The following is a 26339-nucleotide window of genomic DNA, read 5'->3' as shown; positions in this document are numbered from 1 at the left end:
GGCTCACGCCTGTAATTCTAGCTACTCAGGAGGCTGAGATCTGTGGATCACGGTTCAAAGCCAGCCAGGAAGGAAAGTTTGTGAGACTCTTATCTCCAATAAATCACTAGAAAACTGGAAGTGGTGCTGTGGCTCCAGTGGTAGAGCGCTCTCCTTGAGCTGAAGAGCTGAGGGACAATGCCCAGGCTCAGAGTTCAAGCCCCACAACCGACCAAAAAAATAAATAAATAAAATTCATAGACGTATAAGTGGATGATGGATTTATTGCCAAATTTATACAGTAGTGTATGAAGTCACTTCAGATGACAGATTTAGTTGATCACATACAACCGAAAGCTCAGTTACCAAATTTAACTTATGTAGAACATCTATCTACATGAAAAGCTTTAGTCTCAGGCCTGGAGCAGCCGTGAAATGAAAGTTACCACACCACTGTAGTCCTTGAATGTCAGTGTATTCCCCTTCACCTTCTACCCTGCAATTGGAAAGAAAACATTTGTTTATTGTCAAAATTAAGAATTTTCAGTCCAGATATGATAGCCTAGCACATTATATACTATGTTTGAACCATTATCTCTTCCCATTGTCCAATGTAGATTTAACATTTAGCAGCTTCTTTTCATATCTAGATGAACATTGTCACTCTACAAATTTCAGTGTTGAAGATTTTAGAATCACTTAAACTAACTTTATATAAATCAAAACAATCAGTTAAAAAATGAAACAATTGGGGCTGGGGGTTTAGCCCAGTGGAAGGTCACCCGCCCGGCACGCACAAGGCCCTGGGTTCAATCCTCAGCCCTGGGAAAAAAAAAAGAAAGAAAGAAACAATTACACAATTACATTGGCTATTTGGATTTAGTTCAACTAGTGAACAAATACTTCTGGATCACCAACCATGTTTGAAGTGATCTTTGCTGATTGGTGTTTGTTTTTTTTTTTAATTCTGCAGAAGGGCAAAAATAGACTCATCTACCCAAACAGGTTTTATCCCCTAGAACAAGTTTTTCTCCTTTATTAACATCCAATGGAAAAAGTTATGTATTATTGTTACAAACTTGTAGCCAAAATAGATGAACACTTCTGCATTCCTTGAAGTGTATTCAAATTTACCACTTCACAATCATAACAAAATGCTGGAGGGGCTGGGAAGGTGGCTCAGTGGTAGAGTGCTTGCCTTGCATGCTCGAGGCCCTGGGTTCGATTCCTCAGCACCACATAAGCAAAAAGAAAAAAGCCGGAGTTGGTGCTGTGGCTCAAGTGGTAGAGCGCTAGCCTTGAGCTGAAGAGCTGAGGGACAGAGCCCAGGCCCAGAGTTCAGGCCCTATGACCGGACCCAAAAAAAAAACAAAAAAAAACAAAAAAAACAAAAATGCTGGGATGAAGGACAAAGGGTAAACCAATGCAACAGGATACTTACATGACACTATGTTGGAAATGAACTTTACAACTAGTTGGGGAGGGGAGTCAGAGGTAGGGAAGGAAAGTGGAGAAAAATGAGGGAGGGGGTAACAATGTTCAACAAGAAATGTACTCATTACCTTATGTAACTGTAATCCCTCTGTACATCACCTTTACAATAACATAAAATAAAAATTTTAAGAAAGAAGCAAAAAAGGGATGTACATAAATGAACTTGAACTCTGGATGGCATAGCCCTTAGTGTGGAGAATAAGCTTGTTTCTTTTCACTCTTATTTCTGCTACAAGCCTATGCTACAGAAAGAACCACAATGGATACACTGAAATTTCTGCCTAATAAAATAGACGCACATAGCAGGTTGAGATGAAATAAATCAGTATGAAATTATCCCCAAAGCTTTTTTAAAGTTTATCCATACATTTCAAGTAAAAATTATTTAGGGCCTCAACTTTCCCAGTAGTTTCTATTCCCATGCTGGCTGCTAAAAGTTCTATAGCAAGAGAGAAGTAAAAGGGATAAATGAAAAGTCCGATTATCATCATGAATGCTGTTTCCTTTCAGAGCCTCATTCTAATACTCTCTTATCTCCTAAAATAATTCAACAATTCTTAGACTAAAAATATTATAAAAGAAAGATTAACTATATAGCATTAACTAAATATAATATCTAAGCAAGCATGACTGAAAATAATCCTTTAGTGTTTTTTAAGTTTACCAAGGTTTGAATGTTAACTAATTTAGCACACTGTATGTAGACTTTCAGGATTTTATTTTTCTACTCAACATTCAATAACTGAGTAGGTTTTGGTTTGAAGACAAGGTCTTGCTATGTAACTTAGGCTAGACTCAAACTCTTTACCTTCTTGTCTCTACCTCCAGATTGCTGGAAATTATTTTTATATCAGTTTCTAAATGTAGTTGGAAAATAATTTTCACTATTACATCTTATTCCACTTTGTCATTATTTTACTATGTGTTTTCCCATTATCCTGGGAATTAATATTTTACTACTGTCAAAGTGTAATCTAAACACTTTAAAACATGTCTCTTAGGAATGCAATAGGTAGTTTATACGATGGGCCAGTACTCATCTTTCTAGAATAAGATCATATGTTTACACAAGTGGTCCAGAAAATGTAACCTAAATATCAAGAAAAAGAGGGCTAGAATATTCGCAAATCAATTAATAACTTCCATACTAGGAGAAAAGGATTGACTTGAAGAATCAATTTCTATTTTGCTTTTATGGTTTAAATTACCTACATAGATACATTTGTAATCCACAAAAATCTTAGGCTGATATTTTTAATGTTAATATTAAACTTTTGATTGAACCAATGTCGTATCTGAAAAAATTTCTCAAACACTTTAGTGATCTATTTGATTTCAGCTTACCTATTTTCATTGAAGTTTCCAGTGTACTTTGCCCCAGTTGGAAATGTGTAAGTCCCCAGTCCATGAAACATATTGTCCTTAAACTGTCCTTCATACACTGCTCCTGAAAAGTGCTCAAGTTTGCCAAAGCCATTCATCTGTTTGTAACAAAGAGAATGGCTCAGAAACGAAACTTCATTTCCCCAGAACCTTTCAGAAATACACATATAAACCTAGTTATCATTTAACCAACTTTGTGTCATTCTGGGTCTCCACAAAAAAATAGAAAGCTTCTCTTTAACTGTATTTTTTTGTCTTTTCTTCTCGGTACTAGGGATCAAACCTGGACATTGCACTTAGTAGGCAAGCATTTTGCCACTGAGCTACATCTTAGCCCTAGAAAACTTTTTTTTGTTTTCTTTTTTTTTTTTTTATCATTATTCTTTCTCTGTATTTAGTAGCAAAGCCCACTTAGTCAAACATTCTGGATATAAGTATTTGAACACATGGAGGTCAGTGATGAGGACAATAAGACTCTTCAAGACAACGTGAGTATATCAGAAATCTTAAAGGACAACCAACCAGTGTAATTATGTCAGGAAATAGTACAAGATAATTATTAAAATGTGAATTTGGATTCAATTGCATACACATTTTCCACATCTGGATGAGAAACCTGAGCTTCACTGGTACCAATTCAGGAGGGTGTTTCCGGAATTAAGTGAAAAAAATTATTAATGGGTTGACATTACTCAGTGAATGAGAGGGAAGGACAATGGTGATGATTAGATCACAACATTAGTTTTGTATTACATGATTATTAAATGCAAAAAAACAATCATTTGTAATTGTATAATCTACTCATTTTGTGCTAGCATCAGTTGGTTTTGGTTTGTTTGAGACAGGATCTTGCTGTGTGTGTCTAGCTTGGACTGGACTGAAATCTTCTTATGCCTCAGCTACTGAAGTGACAGGAATACAAGTGTGAGGCCGTGCCCTGGGTCACTATATATATTTTTAATTAGTAGTGAAATCCTTAAAATCTCTTAACCCATTAAAACAACAATAATACCTTGTCATCTTGCCAGTTTCCTGTATAGACAATCCCATTAGGAGTGGTATGAATACCTATTCCATTTCTCTCATAGATTCCAGTAGATGTTCTTGTACAGTCACCATCTAAACAAGAGAAGAGTATAAGTGGGAATTATGACTAGTAAGTACTATATTATTTATATATATAATAAGTACTGTATTATTTATGCCTGGCTGTAATTGCAACTGTCCCCTGTGTGTAGATCTTTTTGTTTTATTTGTTGTTTATTTTTGCTTTTGCTTTAATCCTTTGGTACCCTAGCACTGTAATTAATGAGGACAGAGAAAAGAAGATCCATGACATTAGAACATCTCATAACCACTCAGACCCAAGGACCAGAACGATGGACAGATTCCAGCTGGGCATAGGTAACTCAGATCTGTCACTCTATTTACCAAGCAGGCTAAGCTCAGGAGATTTGGGGTTCCAGGCCAGCCCATGCAGAAAAGTCCCTGAGACTCCATCTCAACAGAAGATGCTAGGCCTAATGGCATATATCTGTCAGCCAGCTACAGGAGGGAAGGGGGAAATAGGAGGAGTATAGCCCAGGTGTTGGGCCAGGAAAACAAGGAAGCAAGACCTTATCTTAAAAATAACCAAGGTGGGGGCTGGGAAGGTGGCTGTAGTAGAGCGCTTGCCTTGCATGCTCAAGGCCCTGGGTTCGATTCCTCAGCACCACATAAGCAAAAAGAAAAAAGCCGGAAGTGGCACTGTGGCTCAAGTGGTAGAGTGCTAGCCTTGAGCTGAAGAGCTGAGGGACAGCGCTGAGGCCCAGAGTTCAGGCCCCATGACCGGACCCCCCCCCCAAAAAAAAAAAAAAAACCAAGGTAGTGGTACTGTTACTCATGCAGGTTCACTCTGGGAACAAAGTTGATGTAAAAGCTAATAAATAAATAAAACCAGTGTGGAAAAGGGCTGGAGGCCCTGCCTAACAAGTATGAAGTCTTGAGTTCAAACCAGAGTACTGCCAAAAGTTAAAAAAAAAAAAAAAAAGAAAGAAAGAAAAAGAAAAAGCACTGATAGATCTCATGGGTTTCTAAGGCATGCTGTCAGATGTAACATTTGGATTTGATTTCAAACCTGTTCATCTATTAGGTTTTCTATGTTATTTTATTTAAGTGAGTTGATACCATAATGATAGTTTTATAAAATGTGACTGCCCTGTTATTCCTAAACTATTTAATTTTCTGTATAGAAAAAAGTAATTAAGAACATGCTTACCATATTTGTCTCCATTTGGAAATATAAAGCATATCTTAAATATTTCCGAAGGTGCTATAAAAGATTTTTAAAAAGCCACATGAGTTTAAATATTTTAATGTTCTAAATCTATAATAAATGTTTGTTAAACCCTATCCTTATAAACTCCTTCACATAATCACACATATATTATGATTAACTGCCATTCCCATTGTCTACTGTAAGGTCCGGGAAAATTGCCTAGATGATTTATTTTGATTTACTTGTTTATTATAACTATCTTATTAACACTCATATCACAAAGTTTACCCTTTAAGCGTATATAATTTAGCTGAGCACCAGTGCCTCATACTTGCAGTCATAGCTACTCAGGAGGCGAAGATCTGAGAATCTTGGTTTGAAACCAGCCCAGGCAAACAAGTTCAAGATACTCTAATCTCCAACTAACTAGCAAAAGGACAGAAGTGGAGGTATGTCTCAGGTGGCAAAGCACCAGCCTTGATTAAAAAAAAAAAAAAAAAAAGCAAGAGAGTAAGGCGTTGAGTTCAAGGTTTTGACAAAAAAAAAATTATTACCTCAATATATGATGAAAATTCAACATCTTCTCATAGTAATAGCTCTGGAAAAACTAGGAATTGAAGGAATGTACCTCAACAGGTCTGTTTATATGACCAATCTTCGACAACGTCCTAAACGGAAAAAACTGAAACCACGTCCTCTAAAGTCAGAAATGAGATAAAGGTGTCTACTTTCTCCACTCGTATTTAATATAAGACTTGAATTCCTAGCCAGAACAATAAGGCATAAAAAAAAGAAATAAAAGGGAAAGAAGTCAGATCATTTCTATTTGTGGATGGTAAGTGCCAATACTTAAAAGACCCCAAAAACTCCAACAACAACAATAAAAAGCCTCCTAGACCTGATAAACACTTATTGCATATGTCAGCATTAGCATATCAGTGGCTTCCTGGTGCCAGTGGCTCCCATCTGTAATCCTACCTACTCAGGAGGCTGAGATCTGAGGCTCATTGTTCAAAGCCAGACTAGACAGAAAAGTCACCATGAGACTCTTACCTCCAATAAACTACTCAAAAAAGCCACAAGTGATGAAAAAAATATATATACATCAGTAGCTTTTCTATATACCAACAATGAATAGGATAAAAATGAAATCAGGAAAACAGTTTTATTCACAATAGCCTAAAAATGCCTACAAATAAGCTTCACTAAGGACGTGAAAAGACCTCTAAAATGAACACTATATTAACTGAAGAAAAAGTAAAGACACTCATAGATTCCACAACTGCCCAGGTTCATGGATTGGCAGAATTAATGTCATAAAAATGGCTAACTACTCAATGCAAACTAAGAGTCGATAAAATTTTCATCAAAATTCCAATGTTATTCCTCATAAAACTCAATTCTAAAATTCCTTTAGAAACACAAAGATCTCCAAATAGCAATCCTGATCAAAAGAGCAATACTCAAGCTAACAAAATACCAGATTTCAAATTATACTACAGAGCCATAGTAACTAAAAGAGCAAGGTCCTGGTGCAAAAACAGACATACAGACCAATAGAATAGAATAGAAAACCCAGAGGGGCTGGGAATGTGGCTTAGTGGTAGAGTGCTTACCTAGCATGCATGAAGCTCTGGGTTTGATTCCTCAGTACCACATACACAGAAAAAGCCAGAAGTGGTGCTGTGGCTCAAGTAGTAGCATGCTAGCCTTGAGCAAAAGCAGCTCAGGGACAGTGCCCAGACCCTGAGTTGAAGGCCCAGGACTGGCAAAAGACAAAAACAAAAACATTGAGATTTCATTTCATCGCAATCAGAATGGCTATCATCAGGATAACAAACAAAGCCAGCACTAGTGATTCACCCCTGTAATTCTAGCTACTTAGGAGGCTGAGATCTGAAGATCCTGTTTTGAAGCCAGCCAAGGCAGAAAATCCAAGAGACTTGTATCTCCAATTACCCAACAGAAGTTGGAACTGAAAGGCTGGCTCAAGAGATACAATGCTAGCGTTAAGCAAAAAACGCAAGCTCAAGCTTAAGTCCCCAAGGTCAAACCCCAGTACTGAAATAGGGGAAAAAAAAAAAAAAAGATAACCAAACGCAATGCCAGATAGAATGAAGGGGTGTGCTAGGGTGGGGGGAGAACTTTGTTGGTGTGAATGTAAGTTAGTGTAATTATTATGGAAATCGGTGTAGAGATTGCTAACTACCTAAAAGTACAATGACCTTATGAGCCTACAATACCACTTAGACATATATCCATAAGAGTCCAAGCCAACGAGTAATAGACACACCTGTACACTCAGGTTAATCACAGTACTATTCACATTAACCAAACTATAGAATCAGCCTAAATATCTAAGAACTGACAAATATATAAAGAAAATGTGTTATATATACAAGGGAGGCGTATTCAGCCATAGAGAATGAAGTTGTCATTTGTAGGAAAATGGCTGGAACTAAAAATCATCATGTGAAGCCAGATAAGCCAAACTCAAAAAGCCAAATATCTAATTTGCATTCATAGGTAAAATCTCAACCTGAAATGATAATAATGGGACATTGAATGTAAAAGGGAGACTGATGGAGAAACCAGGGAAATAAGAGAGAATGGGGATATGAACATGATTGAAATAGAGCTAACAATACCCATTAAATGCTGTTTGAAAAGGGGGAGAGGAGAAAGGAAGATTAAGCAAGTATAACAGAGAGTGAATTTGATCAAAGTACGTCATATGCATCACAATCAAACCCCTTTGAGCAATTAATTTTTTTTCAGTCATGGAACTGGAACTTGGGACCTGGGTACTGTCCCTGAGCTCTTTTTGCTCAAGACAAGCACTCTACCACTTTGAGTCACAGTGCTACTTCGAGTTTTCTGGTGGTTAATTGGAGATAAGAGTCTCATGGGACCTTCCTGCCCAGGATGGCTTTGAACCATGATCCTCAGATCTCAGCCTCCAGAGTAGCTAGGATTACAGAGAAAAGTCACAATTATTTTATGCTAATAAAAAATTACATATGGGGGGGCTGGGAAGGTGGCTCAGTGGTAGAGTGCTTGCCTTGCATGCCAGAGGCCCTGGGTTCCATTCCTCAGCACCACATAAGCAGAAAGAAAAAAGCCAGAAGTGGCGCTGGGGCTCAAGTGGTAGAGCGCTAGCCTTGAGCTGAAGAGCTGAGGGACAGCGCCCAGACCCAAAGTTTAGGCCCACGACCGGACCCCCCCCCAAAAAAATTACATATGGGAGGCTGGGATATAGCTCAGTGGTAAAGCATTTGCCTAGCAAATCCAATGAAAGAAACAAAGAAAGACAAAGAAGGAAGAAAGAAAAAGAAGAAAAGAAAGAGAAAAATGAGAAAGAAAAGTAAAGACAAAGAAATACAGTTAAAAAGTTACATATGAAAAAATATTGTTAGGCACCTGTGGCTCTTGCCAGTAATACTCAAGAGGCTGAAATTGGGCTGGGAAGGTGGCTCAGTGGTAGAGCGCTTGCCTTGCATACCTGAGGCCCTGGGTTCGATTCCTCAGCACCACATAAGAAAAAAGCTGGAAGTGGTGCTGTGGCTCAAGTGGACAGCGCCCAGGCCCAGAGTTCAGGCCCCACGACCAGACCCAAAAAAACAAAGAATCTCTGCTTGTGCGGCGGTGCACACTTGTAATCCCAACTCTTGAGGTGAGGGGTAAGAGGTGGAAGCAGCAAACGGCGAGGCACAAGCCAGCCTGCGTCACCGGGAAGGATTCGGTGGTACACAAATAGATAAACAAGTGATCCAGACAGACAGACTGAGGAACGGACACGATATTTGAATAACTAGCCCCCAAATGCTTAGAGCCAAACCGAACGCGCCAGAATCCTCCAGGAGGAGAGGAGATGGAACCGCACAAGAGGCTGAGCTGTTTTCAGTTTCCCCTTGGAAGACGTGTGTGGGGAGGTGGGGGACAGGTGCTGTCTTATCGTCCGGCACCAAAAAGGAATCTGAGGCCGAGAGAGGCGGGCCTGTGCCCAAGGCGTCCCACCAGCCAATGAGAGCGCGGCTCCAGGTCTAGCGCTTCCCAGCCCGGGACTCGGGGCAGCCGCACCCCCCGCCAAGCGCAGACACCCGGAGGTCAGCTTCCTCCCAGGCCCCGCTCGGGCTCCACGCGAGTCCGAGGGAAGCGCGCCCTTCCCTCCCAGCCAGGGCTCCGGGTGGCCGCACACTCACACGACTGGGAGGAGCAGGAGGGACTCAGGGGACTCGGCGTCTCCCTCCGACCCGCCAGCTCTGCGGCCTAGAGGGAACCCGGCGCTAGGCACACCGCCAGAGGCGACTCGGTTGCTAGGGCAACTAGGCAACCTCTCACCCGGAAGTAAAGATGAGAGGAGCCAATCAGAAGAAGGCAGTGGGCTGTGCGGCTGCAGCGGGGGGCCCCCCACCGTGCCGCTCCAGGTGAGGTCCGAGCCCGGAGCCAGTTGGGACCCCTGACTCTTGGGGTTACCACCTCCCGACCGCTGCCCCGAGAAGCAGCACTGAGAGCCAGGTACGTCCTCCGCTTCCGCGGTCCGCTGGCGTGCGCGTGGCCTACTGCCGGAGCCTCCCCACCTGCGGGTGGAGCGGCCAGCCTCGGAGGAGCGGCGGCCCCGGGAGTCCCCGCCTGCGGGTTCCAGACCCCGAGATCGGGCCCAGAGGCCTGCCCACCATCCGGAGGAGTGCCGTCAGGCATGGAGCGGGGCTGGATCGCAGGGGCTCGGGCTTGTTTCCAGTCTCTGTCTCGTTACGAACCCACGAGCTGCTTGGGGAGGGGACAGGGCTGGAGACGACGATGTGTTTTGGAAGACAGGTACCCCGCCTGAGTATCCGAATGGAGGTGATGGTATATTGTGGCCAGAGATTTCTCTCTCTCTCTCTCTCTCCCTCCCTCTAGAGGAGAGGTGGGTGTGCTCAGCATTTCAGAGCTCAGCATTTTTTGGTGATGCAGTACTTGGGAGCCAAACTTGGATGTAAAACAAAGGATACTCTTAGAGCCAAACTTGGGTCTCAGTGTCCATGGTGAAGAAAGATGGAATCCTTCCTGGCTGAATGGAATAGGGTAGTGGAATCTAACTCAATGAATTATATAATCGAATGCTTATGCCTTGGAAAACGTCTGAGGAGAAAGGTTTTGGATACCACTAAAGCTAGCAAGGCTTCGTGTAAAATTTAATGTGTGCAAGTCTCAGCTCTGGTTGTAAAGGTAACATTTCCCGGGTTGATGTGAGACCAATGGTTTTACATCAATAACAGTGTTTTCTTGCTCTTTACCTGTTTCTCACTATAGGAATTTGCCCGGGTAGGGTAATTTCTGAAATGAAGTTTGATGTATTCAACTTTCATATCTTTCCCTTTTTGGTTTTTTTCCGCCCTTTTAGAAATAATAGGCAATTGTTGATGCACAGCCACAGAATTCAGTTTGCACTTGATCTAGTCAAAGAGCCAAGAAGCAATCAGAATTCAGTTTGTCTCGGTGTTTCAGTCATCTGTTAAACCTATGACCCTAACTTTTTTTGGTGAGCATATGTAGTGCTTTCCCTTTCCCCTGAAACACTTGTAGTCTGACTTGTTGCTTATGATGTTCTAGTCTTGTGGGCATCTGAAGTCAGATAAACATTTTAATGATTGAGTTTAAAAAGTTTTAGAAGAGTATGCTAATCATGTTTTCTATATTTATTATGATTTTTCCATCTTAGTTTCCTACCAGCCACAGAGAAATTGCCCTCCTAGGGCTAGCTAGCTAATGAACATACCTTTTATATGCAAACAAAGCAGTCTAGAGTCCATTCCTCAATCCAATCTAAGTTACACTCCAATGTAATAATGTTTCTTCCAGAAAAAAAATCTGGAGCCTCATACCATACAACCAGAGTCAGTCCTAATGCCCTCCAGCTTACTGTAATTATTCTAGTGTGCTTGTCCCTAACAGTTTACTCTGTCCTGCCTTTCTTGAGGTATCCCCAAGAAGGGATGAGACCTGATCTAAGCAAAGATTCTCAGATGTCCTAAATTTAATTACAAGGTTGAAGGGTGGTGATTGTGAGGGAAGGGAATTTAGTTGCCAAAATCCTTTTTTTTTTTTTTTTGTCAGTCCTGGGGCTTGAACTCAGGACCTGGGCACTGTCCCTGTGCTTCTTTTGCTCAAGGCTAACACTGTCCAACTTGAGCCACAGTGCCATTTATGGCTTTTTCTGTGTGTGTGATACTGAGGAATGGAACTCAGGGCTTTCTGCATGCTAGGCAAGCACTCTTAGCACTAAGCCACATTCCCAGTTCCCACAAACATTTTTTTAATGCTGAAAGCTTAATTTAAATCACACATACAGAAGACCACCATGGCCAACATTGCCTATTCCTGTATACCTTAGCTCTTGTATAACCTTGTAAACATTAGCTGATCTTGTAGTCCCAGCTCAGTTATTACTGAAAATGTAAGTACCAATATTTCTGAAATGTCTGTATCTTCCTTTATTTCTGTGTGTGTATGTGAGAGAGAGAGAAAAAAAAACTGGGGCTTGAACTCAGGACCTTGTACTCTCATTCAGCTTTTTCTCTCATGGCTGGAACTCTTATTACTGAGAGTCATGTTTCTAGTTCCAACTTTTGCTGGTTAACTGGAGATAAATGTCCCTCAGATTTTCCTGCCCACAGGCTTCAAACCTCAATCCTCAGGTCTCAGCTTCCTGAGTAGCTACAGTTTTAGGCGTTGAGTCACCTGGCTTCCTTCATTTCTGACAGCTATTGGTTCATATATTTTGGTGTTCTGTTATTAGGTATATGTATGTTTATACTTATATCTTCCAGCTGAATTGACCCCTGTATCCTAATGCATTCTTTTTTACATCTTTAGTAACATTTTTGCATTAAACTCCATCTTGGATGATAATGTAGCCATTCTCCATTTCTTGTGGCTTCTATTTACATGATTCACCATTTTCTGTTCTTTTGCTTTTCATATATTTTTATTTTTATTTTTTGCCAGTCCTCCTGGGGCTTGAATTCAGGGCCTGGGCACTATCTCTGGGCTTCTTTTGCTCAAGACTAGCAATCTACTACTTGAGCCACAGCACCACTTCTGGCTTTTCTGTGTATGCGGTACTGAAGAATTGAACCCAGGGTTTCATGCATGCTAGGCAAGCACTCTACCACTAAGCCACATTCCCAGTCCTCATCTTTTTCTTTTGAAGTAGAATCTTAAGAATCTTTTTTGCCCAGACTAGCCTGAAATTACAGTCAATCTGATTTCAGCCTCCTATGTAGCTGTGATGACAGGCCTCCACAACCATGCTAGCTAGCTATTGATTGAGATGAGGTCTTCAAAACTTTTGGTTCAGGCTGGCTTCAAACCATGATCCTCCTGATTTTATCCTCCTGCATAGCTAGCATTACAGACATGAGCCACTGACACTGACACCTTTTCCTCCTGTGATGCTGGAATTTAATCCAGGGTCTCAGGCATACTAGCAGGTCCTACTAGCAAGTCTCTTCCTCTCTTTTCTGTCAATTTACACTTACATGAATGTAACTTTACCATTTGTAATCATTTTCTTAGCCCAGTACTACAGTGCTTCCATTCATCCTCTCTGTGCAAATATTTTATACAGATACTATATTATGACTGGTTAAAGACCCCGTGTTACATCATGTACAGTTGCTTTTTTTGGGGGGGGGGGTCGGTTGTGGGGCTTGAACTCTGGGCCTGCGTACTGTACCTCAGCTCTTCAGCTCAAGGCAAGTGCTCTACCACTTGAGTCATAGCCACAGGGCCACTTCCAGTTTTCTGGTGGTTTATTGGAGATAAAGAGTTTCATGGCTTTTCCTGCCCAGGCTGGCTTTGAACCTCGACCCTCAGATCTCAGCCTCCTGAGTAGCTAGGTTACAGGCATGAGCCACCGGCACCTGGCTTATACAATTGCTTTTTAAACTGAAGGAGAAAAAAAGAAAATCAATACCAGAGAAACTCACTAAATATTAGTATTCAACTAGTAAGTTTTTGTAAAGCAATTTGCCCATCTTTCCCCTAAAATGACCCTTTTAAAATCTGTAGTTTTTCTTTATTTCTTTCAGGAAGTTTTTATCCATAAGTGGAAGACTGGCTGGTTTTAACTTGTCTATACTAATTTTTTCTCTTTCAGGGGAAAATGAGTTCTTCAGTAAGAAGAAAAGGCAAACCAGGCAAAGGAGGTGGGAAAGGATCTTCTAAAGGAGGAAAAGGAAGCAGGGGTCATACCAATAAATCTTCTGGGGGTGGCGGCGGCGGTGGCGGTGGCAATAGAAAGGCCTCAAATCGACTCTGGGATGATGGAGATGACTTTTGTATCTTCAGTGAATCAAAGCGCCCATCCAGGTCATTATACTCTTTAAATGTTCATATAAGGGACAAGAGCTGGCAGGATGGGGGTGTGTAGAAGGTCAAGCAAATCATTATGATCAAGGCATAATGGAAAATTACAACATCCTTCAAGTTAACTTTATTTTTTTATTTGTAAGTCTAGGGGCTTGAACTCATGGCCTGGACAGTGTCCCTGAGCTTCTTTTGCTCAAAGTTAGCACTCTACCACTTGAGCCACATTGCCACTTCTGGCTTTTTCTGTTTATGTGGTACGGAGGAATTGAACCCAATGTTTCATGAAGGCTAGGCAAGCACTCTTCCACTCAGTCACATTCCCAGCCCTGAAATTAACTTTAATTTCTATATGACAATGTGAACTGAGTATAATGCTGTTTTTGAGCCCATTAGTGGAAAAGTAAATACTGGAAAAGATACAAGTGGCAAAAAAATTAATGTTTTAACTATTCTGGAGGTACCACAAATTGACATTAAAACCAAACTATCAAACTGTCACTGGTTTACACCTATACATTCTACCTACTCAGGAGGCTGAGATCTTAGGATCACTGTTCAGAGCTAGCCCAGGCAGGAAAGTCTGTGAGACTTTTATCTCCAGCAAAAAGCCTGAAGTGGCACTGTGGCTCAAGTGGTAAAGTGTCAGCCTTGAGTAAAAAAACAAAGTGATAATGCTCAGGCCCTGAGTTCAAGATCTAGTACCAACACACACACACACACACACACATCTAGTACCAACATACACACACACACACACACACACACACACACACACACACACATCTAGTACCAACATACACACACACACACCAGAAAAAGACAACCCTATTTTCCAGCCACGTCAGCCATAACTTGATGGTATTTTATGTGGTGATCAGTAACATATCTAACCTGTCATATTCAACATTTAACTAGTGTGTAGACTATGGGAATTGTAGTAATTCTAATGAGTATTTTGTGATGGAAAAGATTTTACTAGTCCACATTCACATTAAGTGTAAATACAGAATCCTTGCTGTCTCTCCAACTGCACTTGAGAGAGAGGTGGAGAGATATTTTCAGAAGCATGTGTAAATTACATACACACAAGAATAATTCTCAACTAAACATTAGACATGAATACCCATGCATGTATTAAGTAGATTCAACTATACACATTTTTAAAAGAAGAAACAAATAGCATCAAGAAGTTTAAACCTGTTATTCAATGAATGTGGGCCCCAGAGTGAATAGGATATGGAGAGAGAAATCTATTCTCTTGTTTGGACTTTGTATCTAAGAGCTTCTTGAAATTTGAGCTTCTTGTAGTTTAAGCGTCTTGCTGACCTGAATTTGTTACTGTAGTATTTATATATGTTCTTAATACATGATCTTTAACAACATTCTTCATCTTATATTGAACCAGAGAAGCAACATGTTTTTCCATTCTGAGATTAAATGGATCATAAAGATATTATGACTCAGACTTGACACTATTTTAAAGAATATTTTTCAAACTTTTTTTTAACCGTATCTGCTGGCTTAAGACCTAACTTATGAATTTACTGTATCTGTTATGTTTCCAAACATAAACATTGGGCTGGGAAAGTGGCTCAGTGGTAGAGTGCTTGCCTTGCATGCATGAGGCCCTGGGTTCAATTCCTCAGCACCACATAAGCAGAAAAAGCCAGAAGTGGCGCTGTGGCTCAAGTGGCAGTAGTTCTAGCCTTGAGCTGAAGAGCTGAGAGACAGTGCCCTGGGCCTGAGTTCAGGCCCCAGGACCAAAAAAACAAACAAACAAACAAACATAAACATTGTAGGCTCTTAGAGTTGCAAACATTCATCATTCAGCAAATATTTACCAAGTACCTACTGTGCATGGGGTAATGTTTTAAGGACTGCCGTTACAACAATGAGTTTTGTAGCTGTCTTCATAAAAGGATGTTACTGGGCTGGGAATGTTTCTCAGTGGTAGAGTGCTTGCCTACCATGCATGAAGCCCTGGTATCAAGTCCTCAGTACCATATAAACAGAAAAAGCCAGAAGTGGTACTGTGGCTGAAGTGGTAGAGGGCTAGCAAAAAGCTCAGGGACAAAGCCTGAGCCCTGAGTTCAAGCCCCAAGACTGGCAAAAAAAAAAAAAAAAGTAGAAAGATCATAAATATATATCAAGCAATAAGTTCTATGAAGAAAAAGGCAGGTAAACTGTATTAAGATACTACAATAAAGTTGCAATTTTATGCAGCACTTTTCTTATAATGTGACAAATAAGCAAAAGAAGAAAGTGAAAGACTAAGCCAGGAAGCTAGCTGTCTGAGAGAAAATCATTCAAAGAGGAAAAAGCAAGCACAGAGTTAAGGCAGAAGAATGTTTAGAAGGTTCATAAAATATCAAAGAAACCATGTGGCTACAGGAAGTAGATAAGAAGTTGCATGCAATCAGAGAAGCTAGACTGAATAACTGAATAGGACCTTGTGGGTCATTTTAAAGACCTTGGCTTTTTGGGGGAAGGAAGGGGGGGGGGTCTGTTGTGGGGCTTGAACTCAGGGCCTGGGTGCTGTACCTGAGCCTCTTTGTGCTCGAGGCTAGCACTCCACCACTTGAGCCATAGCGCTACTTCCGGTTTTTGAGTGATTACTTGGAGGTAAGAGTCTCTTGGACTTTTCTGCTTTGAACCACAATCCTCAGATCTCAGCCTCTTGAGTGGTTAGGATTATAGGCATGAGCCACTGGTGACCATCAGGATCTTGGCTTTTGGTCTGGAAGGTTAGGAGCAAGGATGGATGGCATCAGTCACTCTGGGACACAGTTGCTGCTGCTTAGTATGTATCATTTATACAAATAAGAAAATGGTGGCAGTTACAACCCCACCCCAGGATAAAGTGGTACAAGTGGAGATAAGTACTGGAATGAGGAGATGAAAGAAATTGGGATCTATTATCCAAATAGTGTCACAACCAATAAAAACTGGGTTTGGTGGCACATATCTGTTATCCCAACAATGATGGTCTAGGGAAGCCTGGGCTTAAATGCAAGACTATTCATAAAATAATAAAAACAGGGGCTGGGAAGGTGGCTCAGTGGTAGAGCACTTGCCTTGCATGCTGGAGGCCCTGGGTTCGATTCCTCAGCACCACATAAGAAAAAAAGCCGGAAGTGGTGCTGTGGCTCAAGTGGTAGAGTGCTAGCCTTGAGCTGAAGAGCTGAGGGACAGCGCCCAGGCCCAGAGTTCAGGCCCCATGACCGGAGCCAAAAATAAATAAATAAATAAATAAATAAATAAATATAATAATAACAAAAAGGGCAGGGGTATGGTTCAAGAGCTAGAGCATCCCTGGCAAACATAGCCCTGAGTTCAAACCCCAGTACTATTAATACACATACACATACATGCATTCATGCAAACATATGTATATTTAAAGTAGAACCTAGAAGTCCCAAATAAGATGAAGTTAGATGGACTGCCTGATATAAAGTAAAATGAGCTGAGCATCGGTGTCATGCCTGTAATCCTAGCTACTCAGGAAGCTTAGATCTGAGGATTGCGGTTCAAATCCAGCCCAGGCAGGAAAGTCTGTGAGACTCTTATCTCCAATAAACCACTCAGAAAACCAGAAGTGGTGCTATGGCTCAAGAGGTAGAGCGCTAGCCTTGAGCTGAAGAGCTGAGGGACAGCACTCAGGCCCAGAGTTCAGGCCCCATGACCGGACCCCCCCCCCCAAAAAAAAAAAGTTCTGATCACAGTAAGTGTAGTGTAATTTCAATCTTGTGTCCTTTTCAGACCCAGCAGCAGTAGCACAAGCAAAGGAGAAACACGCCCTAAGTGGAAGCCCAAAGCCAAAGTGGCCCTTCAAACCCTGCATATGACCTCTGAGAATCAAGAGAAAGTAAAAGCTCTTCTGAGAGATCTGCAAGAACAAGATGCAGATGCTGAATCTGAGTAAATTCTTTTATTTGAGTAAATGATTAAGGTAGACATTTGGAGGTGTGAAATCCTAGGGCATTTTTGGAATGCTGTATCAATACAGATCCTGTGATGTCCATATATAGTTGAAAATGAGCCAAGAGAAATACAAGAATAATGATTTAGCCACAGTGTTAGAGTGAGTTTGTTTTGAGCAATAGTACAGATGGCCTTTTTATCTTTGTTTTTTAGAACAGTACTGGTATGAGTTCAGCAATTGCTTTGATGATAACCTTTCAACTCAAACCTTGAAATTAACAAGTAGACATGTTCTAGGGGCAAGTATTGAGTGGATGAGATGAATGTAAAGATGACACTGGTTATGACCTGCCTCAGTGAAGTGGATTTTATCCTTAAGTCACTGTCCCTCTTTTCTGCTTTGCATTTGGGCTCTTTTGTACTATAATTTCTGTTGGAGAAAATTCTTGCTTTCCATTTGCTAGAATTAATAGATAGTTAATCTTGAACAGACAAATTTTTATTCTACCCACAGTCTTTTATTTGTCTTAGATTTAGGAAAAGGGATAATACAGCAAAGAAAAAAATAGAGAGGTTGGAAGCATGGCTCAGTTGGTAGAGCACTAGCCAATGAGCAAAAGTGTCAGGTATCAAGTTGGAGTCACAGTCTCTGACTAAAAAAAAAAAAAAGAGAGAGAATTAAAAGTTACACTTAGGAAAAGTAAATATGTTCAACTTTCCTTAAAATCATGTACCTCATTGTTATTGTTTATTTCTGAATTCCTAATGCTAGACATTGTTAATGGTGATTGTGAATTATCAGGTTATAAATGCCCAATAAATACCTGAGAACATTAAAAAGAAAAAGTAAAGACAGCATTTATGAATAAGAAGAAAGAGAGGACAGCCAAGGTTTCTGTGAAGAACATAGGCTCTGGGTTCAGACCACTTTGGGTAAAACATCCAGTTGCTCCTTACTATGTAATCCTAGGTAGTTACTGAAATCATTTCTAAATTTTAGTTAAAACTTGAGTTGAAAAACAGGAATTCCAGGAAGTGGTGCTGTAGCTCAAGTGGTAGAGCGCTCGCCTTGAGCTGAAGAGCTGAGGGACAACGCCCAGGCCCAGAGTTCAAGCCCCACGACCGACAAAAAAAAAACAGGAATTCCAGTAATATCTGGCAATGTTACTGGGGATATTAGTATATAAAAGGATTGGTGGAGTGGCTTGAGTTGTAGAACACCTGCTTAAAATAGTATGAGGCCCTAAGTTCAAATCCCAGTGCTGTCCAATAAAATACATAAAGCACTTTATAGATCACCTGATCAGTGTTAATTGCCAAGATACAATTTATATATATATATATATATATACATATATATATATATGATGTATGGTATATGTAATATATAAATAATAGATTCATTTTATACACATATATGTATATATATACACATATATATAATTTGATAAGATTAAATTAGCAACTGAGCTAGGCACTGGTGGCTCACACCTGTAATCCTGGTAACTCAGGAGGCTGAGATCTAAAGATCATAGTTCAAAGCCAGCCTTGGCAGGAAAGTCCTTAAGACTCTTAATTCTGATTAACCACCAGAAAACCAGAAGTAGAGCTGTTTTTCAAAATGGTAGGCACTAGCCTTAAGCTAAAAAAAAAAAAAAAAAACTCAGGAGCAGGACACTGGTGGCTCACACCTGTAATCCTAGCTACTCAGGAGGCTGAGATCTGAGGATTGCAGTTCAAAGCCATTCCGGTCAGGAAAGTCCATGAGACTCTTATCTCCAATAAACCACCAGAAAACGGGAAATGGTGCTGTGGCTCAAGTGGTAGAATGCTAGCCTTGAGCTGAAGAGCTGAGGGACAGCGCCCAGGCCCAAAGTTCAAGCCCACGACCAACAACAACAACAAAAAAAGCTCAGGGACAGCACCCAGGCCCTGAATTCAAGCCTCACAACCAACAGAAAAATAAATAACTTAGCAACTGGAGAGAAGTCAGGAACCCATGTTTCTGGCTTCTTCAATTACATTCTTAGATCCTTGCTAAATTTTTCTCTGAAGTAAGTAGAGATGACTGTCTTCTACATGAAAATGTTGCCTTTGCTAGAAGAGGCATTTCTGGGGAGGAGGAAGACGACGAGCCTGATTGCTGTGATGATGAGCAGTATTGGCCAACTGGACAAGAACCATCCCTTGTTCCTGACTGTGATCCCTGGGAGTATACCAACGCAGGCCCAGCAGAGCCTCATATTCCAGAGATTACAGTCTCACCATTTGCAGTGCAAAAACTTTCCAGGTGATTGCTTTTATTATTTATGGGCATTGTGGGAGAATTCAAGGCGAACATTATAAACTCAACTACCCTTCCTTATGTATTGTTTCATTGTATGCTTTCCAGTATTCTTGTAAACCAAGGGGATTTGTGTTATTGGAGATGCCTTTTCAACGTGCATGCCTTATATAGTCATAGTATCACATCATTATTTAAATGAATCTTAATACTTGCATGTTGTTTTTGCCATGTTTGCCCTGGGCAGGTACGGCTTCCACATCGAACGCTGTCAAGCAGCCCTGAGGATTTGTGATGGTGATTTGGGGGCAGCACTAGAACATCTCCTCACTCAGTGTTTTTCAGAGACATTTGGGAAAAGGATGAGGATCTCTGAGGCAGCCAACCACGTGAGCTTGGAAGAGTGTGAGGAGCAGCGGCAGGAAGAGGCACTGGCTCTCAGGTCCATCTGCGGAGAAAAATTTATAGAGAGAATTCAGAACAGAGTCTGGACCATTGGATTGGAACTGGAGTATCTGACCAGTAAACTCTGCAAATCCAAGCAAAAAGAAAGTGCCAAAAATGTACAAGACACTTCGCTGGAAACCTGTAAATTTTACCTCAAAGGAAATTGTAAATTTGGATCAAGATGCAAATTCAAGCATGAAGTGCCCCCAAACCAAATCGTTGGAAGAGCAGAGCAAGTTGTAGATGATTCTCATCTTAATGCTAGTGAAGATACATCTTTTTTATATGAGCTTGAAGTTCGTTTTTCTAAAGAGCACAAATACCCCTACCAAGCTCCTCTTGTAGCATTTTATTCCACCAATGAGCATCTACCTCTGCCCTGTCGTTTACATATTTCTGAGTTCCTTTATGGCAAAGCCTTGACATGTGCCAAAACTTCAGAACCTGTTGTATATTCTTTGATAACTCTTTTAGAGGAAGAGTCAGAAATTGTCAAGTTACTAAAAAATACTCATCACAAGTATAGTGTCCCTCCTGTGAACTTTCTGCCCGTGTCCTGTGGGACCAAGATAAATAATCCTGCCCGTCATAAACCAATGATTCCAAATAATTCTTTTGTTTCAAATCAGATTTCAGAAGGTATGTAAAGTGTTGATCATTTTAGTTGGGGGAGGCTGGAGGAGGAATTAAGAATGATGGCTTTTTGTTTGGGTTTTTTTTTTTTTTTAACTGTTTTTTTTTTTTTTTTTGTCTTTTCTTTTTTTTTTTTTGGTACTGGGGATCGAACCCAGGACGTTGCACTTGCTAGGCAAGCGCTTTGCCACTGAGCTACATCCCAGCCCAAGAATGATGGCTTTTGAAGTTGGAACTTCTGAAACTAGGAGCTATCAGTGATATTGAGTGGGTTACTCCATCCCATGAGAAAGACGGACAAGAATCCCTGACTTGTACTTAGCTTGTCCTAATTGTGTCACTGTAGTGATGCAGAAGTATATTTTAAGTACAAGTACCTTATAGATACTTAAAACATAAGGTACTTCTCAAAAAGTCTGTTTCGTCTAATTTAGGTTTTGATTACTTATTGTACTCTATACTGTGTTCATGCTCTCTGCCTTTAGTATACTCAGCGGCCAAAATTCATCAGAATAGGATTGTATATGACTCTTGAATTTCTACATTCTTTTTTCTTTCTCTTCTTTGTGTGTGTGTGTGTGTGTGTGTGTGTGTGCGTGTGCGTGTGCGTGTGCGTGCATGTGCGTGCGTGCGTGTGCGCGCTTGCGTGTGCGCTGGTACTAGGGCTTGAACTCTGGGCCTTGAGCCTCTGCTTAGCTTTTTTGCTCAAGGACAGTGTTCTACCACTTGAGCCACATCCTACTCCAACTCTTTGCTGGTTAATTGGAGAGAAATAGTCTCCTGGACTTTTCAGCCTGGGTTTGCTTTGAACTGAGATGTTCAGATCTTAGCCTCCTGAGTATCGAGAATTATGGGTAGGAGCCAATAATGCCAGGCCTCTACTTTTTTTTTTCTTTTTTGGCCAGTTCTGGGGCTTGAACTTTGGGCCTAGGCATGGTCCCTGAGCTCTTCAGCTCAAGGCAAGCACTCTACTACTTGAGCCACAGTTTTCTGGTGGTTAATCGAAGATAAGAGTCTCATGGACTTTCCTGCCCAGGCTGGCTTTGAACTGTGCTCCTCAGATCTCAGTCTCCTGAGTAGCTAGGATCACAGGTGTGAGCTACCGGCGCCCTGGCTCCTGCAGATTTTTTTTCTCAAGGCTAGTACTCTACCACTTGAGCCCCAGCTTCAGTTTGGTTTTTGTTTTGTTTTTGGTGATTAATTGGAGATAAAGAATCTTGTGAGCTTTCCTACCTGGTCTGGCTTTGACTCATGATCCTCAGATCTCAGTCTCCTAAGTAGCTAGGATCATAGGAGTGAGCCAGCAGCCCCAAGCCTCTACATTCTTAAATAAAGAAATGCTTATGTAGGCTTCTGGCTTTGTCCAGGTCCAGGTTTGTCATGAAGATTCTTACAAATAGGACTCTTCTACCTCCTCCCTCACATTTACAAAGGGGATCTCAAAGTACACCTCCTTTTCAGCTTTCATTAGAGAATACACTCTTACATGTTGCCACCTTTCAGAAAAACAGATGTTCTCATTCTTTCACAAAGGTTTCTAGTGAACTTAGGTAAGGAGGGAGCTGTGAGCTAAGCAGTAGATGCTGGACAATTGATTGGATTCTTGTTTGTTTGTTTTGTTTTTGGGTCCAGTCGTGGGGCCTGAACTCTGGGCCTGGGCGCTGTCCCTCAGCTCTTCAGCTCAAGGCTAGCGCTCTACCACTTGAGCCACAGCGCCACTTACGGCTTTTTTTCTTTTTGTTTATGTGGTGCTAAGGAATGGAACCCAGGGCCTCATACATGCAAGACAAACGCTCTACCACTGGGCCACCTTCCCAGCCCTTGATTGGATTCTTTACCAGCCACCTGATTAACTCATATAGCTCCTAGTATATGCAATTCAAATGTGTTCTTTGGGAAAAACAAATCCATTTTTTGTTTGTTTGTCAGTCATGGGGCTTGAACTCTGGACCTGGGCTCTGTCCCTGCGCTCTTCAGCTCAAGGAGAGTGCTCTACCACTTGAGCCACAGCCACTTCCGGTTTTCTAGTAGTTTATTGGAGATAAGAGTCTCATGGACTTTCCTGCCCGGGCTGGCTCTGAACCTCGATCCTCAGATGTCAGCCTCCTGAGTAGATAGGATAACAGGCATGAGCCACCGGTGCCCGGCGATGCATCCTTTTAAAGTATATAATTTAATGGTTTTGATTATATTTTCAGAGCTGTATAATCATTACTATTACCCATTTCCAGAATATTGTTGTCCACCCCTACTCAGCCCTAGACAACTTGTATTCTATAGTCTTGCTGTACATTTGCCTATTTTGGCCATTTCATAGAAGTAGAATTATACAGTAAGTTCCTTTTTGTGGCTAGATTCTCTCTCTCATAATAATGCTTTCAGGGTTCACTCATTTCATCTCATGTATTTTAGTACTTCACTCCTTTTTTTCTTCTTCTTTTTGTCATGGGTCTTGAACTCTGGGCCTGGGCGCTGTACCTTAGCTCTTCAGCTCAAGACGAGTGCTCTGCCACTTGAGCCACAGTGCCACTTCTGGTTTTCTGGTGGTTAATTGGAAATAAGAGTCTCACGGATTTTCCTGCCCAGGCTGGCTCTGAACCGCAATCCTCAGATCTCAGCCTCCTGAGTAGCTAGGAGGCTCAATTGTGTTGCTCAATTCTTCATTTAATAGTCATTTGGTTGTTCTATATCACTGAATTTGGGGAAGATTTTCAAATAATAGGAACATTCAGTAATAATTTTTTGAGTGTTAATTCCTTTATTTTTTATTTTTATTTTTGTGTAGTACTGGGGCTTGAACTCAGGGCCTTGTGCTTGTCTATTTTTGTTGTTGTTTTTCTCAAGGCTGGCATTCTACCTTTTGAATCACACCTCCATTTCCAGCTCTTTTGCTAATTAATTAGAGATAAATGTCTCAAGGATATATCTGCCTGAGATTCCTAGATTTCAGTCTCTTGAGTAGCTAGGATTACAAATGTGAGCCACTGGCCCCACCTAATATTTTGTTTTAACAGAACTTCTTATACTTGAGTAAAGCTTATTTGAAGATCCATTTTAAGTTCTGGAGTAGTAGTATGAGTAGTAGTAGTAGTATTGAAATAAATATCTGCTTTCCTCCAACTTCAAATTTTTCTCCATTTTATGATGTTTTTACCTTGTTATTTTGTTACTACTTACCCCTTTTGTTAAAGAAATGGCAAACTGAAAGTGTTCTCTTCTGTTCCCTTCAAGTTGAAAAAGAATCAGAAGTGGAGCAGGAAGCAGAGGAGGATGAAGGTCCCTCCTCAGTTGTAGTGGAGAATGAAAGCTATGTGAACCTTAAAAAAAAGAGTTCTAGGAGATATGACTGGCAGGCAAAGTCAGTACATGCTGAGAATGACAAAATCTGCAAGCAGTTTCGTATAAAACAGGTACTCATCAATGTCTGCATGAAGGAATCAGGAATTTAGGAGGCTTTGGCTACCTTCTGTTTTGTTTTTGGTTTTCTTTCATCTTGAAAGACTAACCCCCTTCCCCTCTTTCTTCCCCTTCCCTTTCCCTGTTCTCTTCTTTGCTTTCCCCTTCCCCTTGTATGCACAGCAAACTTGAGTGCATATACTAAGTGATTTTGGGAAATCTCTCAACTGGTAAATATCTAATGTACATGTATACCAAATATTCTCAGATTCATGCCTTTTATACTGTTACAGAAAATCTGATATGTAGAAGGAAAATTTATACTGTGATTAGAGAATCATTGTCAAAAAGGGGGGAAATCAGGAGGGACTCATACCCTATTTCAAAGGATCACAGGATAAATAATATACCTAAGATCATTAAATGATGACATTAAATGATAACATAGGTTCTAGCTAGATCTCTGGTTCCAAAGTCCATACTGTTTTCACCTCATCTGCATGAAGACTATTTTAAAAGAAACCATATGTGAATTGTGAAGGCACAGTTGAATGTAGGACAAAGTAGGTGACTTTTTCAAAAGTCAAGGTGACTGATATATCCATAAACTCAAACGTATCATTTCTTTGTGTTGGGAACATTCAAAGTACCTTCTTTTAGCCATTATAAAATGTGTAAGTAGCATCAGTCATAGTTACTCTACATGCTATAGAGCATTGGGAGTTACTCTTCCTTTCCAACTGTACCCATCCATACTCCTTAACCATTCTTTGTCCCTTCCTCCTTCATAACTTCATCACATAATACAGTGTTTAGAATATTGGTCACTAGATATGAAACCTAAAGAACCACTTAATTTGTGATTTAAGAAAAATCTGATATTATGTATCTCCTAATCACCTTTGGCAATTTTTTTTTTATTTATTTAATTCCAGTACTGGGACTTGAACTCAGAGACCTTAGCTTTTTTTCTCAAGGTTGGCATTCTACCACTTGAACTAGATAACTACACTTTTGGCTTTTTGTGTTTAATTGGAGATAAGAGTCTCATGGACTTTCCTGTCCTTGCTTAGTTTTGAACCGTGATCCTTAGATCTTAGCCTTCTAAGTAGTTGATTTTAAACTTCAATTAGTTGACTAAAACAAATACAGTTCCTTGGTAACACTCCACATTTGAACCCTTACGTGGCTAGGGGTTGCTCTATTAGACAGCACAGGTGTGGACCGTTACCTTGAGTACAGAAAGTTCTTTCAGACAGTTCTGATATAGTGCTTGTAAGGAAGAGCTGGCTGGAGGTTGCTAAGCAAGAGGGGTTTATTACATTTCTAAGATCTTTCCGTTTAATCAAATATGGGAAAATCAACCAGATTCTGCAACATATCTCATTGATTGAGGAGCCAGCCTTCTCATTAAAGCCATCAGCATCCAGTTTTGACAAATCTCTGCCATCTCTGTCTGAGAACAAATTGTCAAAAAGCAGAAAGAATGCAAGCTAACTTCAGGATTCTGTGAAAGCTAATGAAAAGTAACTACACTGATGCATTATCCTTGATTTTACTAGGCTTCCAGGCAGTTCCAGTCAATTCTGCAAGAAAGACAATCACTCCCTGCTTGGGAAGAAAGAGAAACTATTCTGAAATTGCTGAGCAAGCACCAAGTGGTTGTCATAAGTGGTATGACAGGGTGAGAAAGTAATTTATTTCAAATAAGGTTTCCATTCTATGAACATGACATCTACATTGATAACTATAGCAGATCCAATTTAGAGAATGTAAAACAAAACCCAAAAAAATTCATCTAGGAATTTATAGACTTGTATCCTTCTACCTTGAGACATTTTTGTATGTGTGTGAGAATACCATACAGAGGAGTTACAATTACATGGGCAAGATAACGAGTACATTTCTTATCAAGCATTGTTGCCTCCTCTTTGTTTCCCCTTCCCTTTCCTTCCCATACTCCCCCTTTCCCCCCACGAGACAATTTTTTTTTAAGGCAAGTGATCTAGCTACAGACTTTGACAAGGCCCATTTTTAATTTAAAGCACCATTCTAAAACATTTAACTTCAAAGCTTTTTTTTTCTCTTGCATAACTTAAGGTTCTTTTTTTTTTTCCTGTTTCACATTTCTGTAGTATATAAGTTTATTTAGCAGGGGCATGTTTCAGGCTTAATTTCTTTATTCGAGTA

The 26339-nt window shown here is 40.6% G+C and overlaps 2 protein-coding genes across 5 annotated transcripts in view; one reads left to right on the top strand and one right to left on the bottom strand.

Moving 5' to 3' along the window:
• Window positions 1–245: 245 nt before the first annotated feature.
• Window positions 246–9814, bottom strand: Morn2 (MORN repeat containing 2). The gene is made up of 6 exons (XM_070025705.1): window positions 9455–9814; window positions 9316–9382; window positions 5114–5167; window positions 3869–3975; window positions 2818–2954; window positions 246–475 (listed from the first exon to the last, which is right to left on the bottom strand). Exons 1-6 carry the CDS (start codon window positions 9812–9814, stop codon window positions 373–375), a joined length of 828 nt encoding a protein of 275 aa, XP_069881806.1. The 3' UTR covers window positions 246–372.
• Window positions 9488–26339, top strand: part of Dhx57 (DExH-box helicase 57) — a 63611-nt gene continuing 46759 nt past the window's right edge. The window contains exons 1-7 of one of the 4 annotated variants that reach the window (XM_070025419.1): window positions 9489–9631; window positions 13257–13468; window positions 17228–17386; window positions 19491–19679; window positions 19921–20759; window positions 23985–24163; window positions 25712–25833. In XM_070025419.1, the coding sequence (XP_069881520.1) occupies window positions 13263–13468; window positions 17228–17386; window positions 19491–19679; window positions 19921–20759; window positions 23985–24163; window positions 25712–25833 (1694 nt within the window). In that variant the 5' untranslated portion in view covers window positions 9489–9631; window positions 13257–13262. Of the gene's footprint in view, window positions 9632–13256; window positions 13469–17227; window positions 17387–19444; window positions 19680–19920; window positions 20760–23984; window positions 24164–25711; window positions 25834–26339 lie in introns of those variants that run through there. The other 3 variants (XM_070025423.1, XM_070025421.1, XM_070025422.1) reach the window with 3 other exon arrangements.

Source organism: Dipodomys merriami, unplaced genomic scaffold, assembly GCF_024711535.1.
Source record: "Dipodomys merriami isolate MVZ:Mamm:240054 unplaced genomic scaffold, mDipMer1.0.p SCAF_17, whole genome shotgun sequence".
NCBI lineage: Eukaryota > Metazoa > Chordata > Mammalia > Rodentia > Heteromyidae > Dipodomys > Dipodomys merriami.
This window is presented reverse-complemented; position numbering and strand designations above follow the sequence as displayed.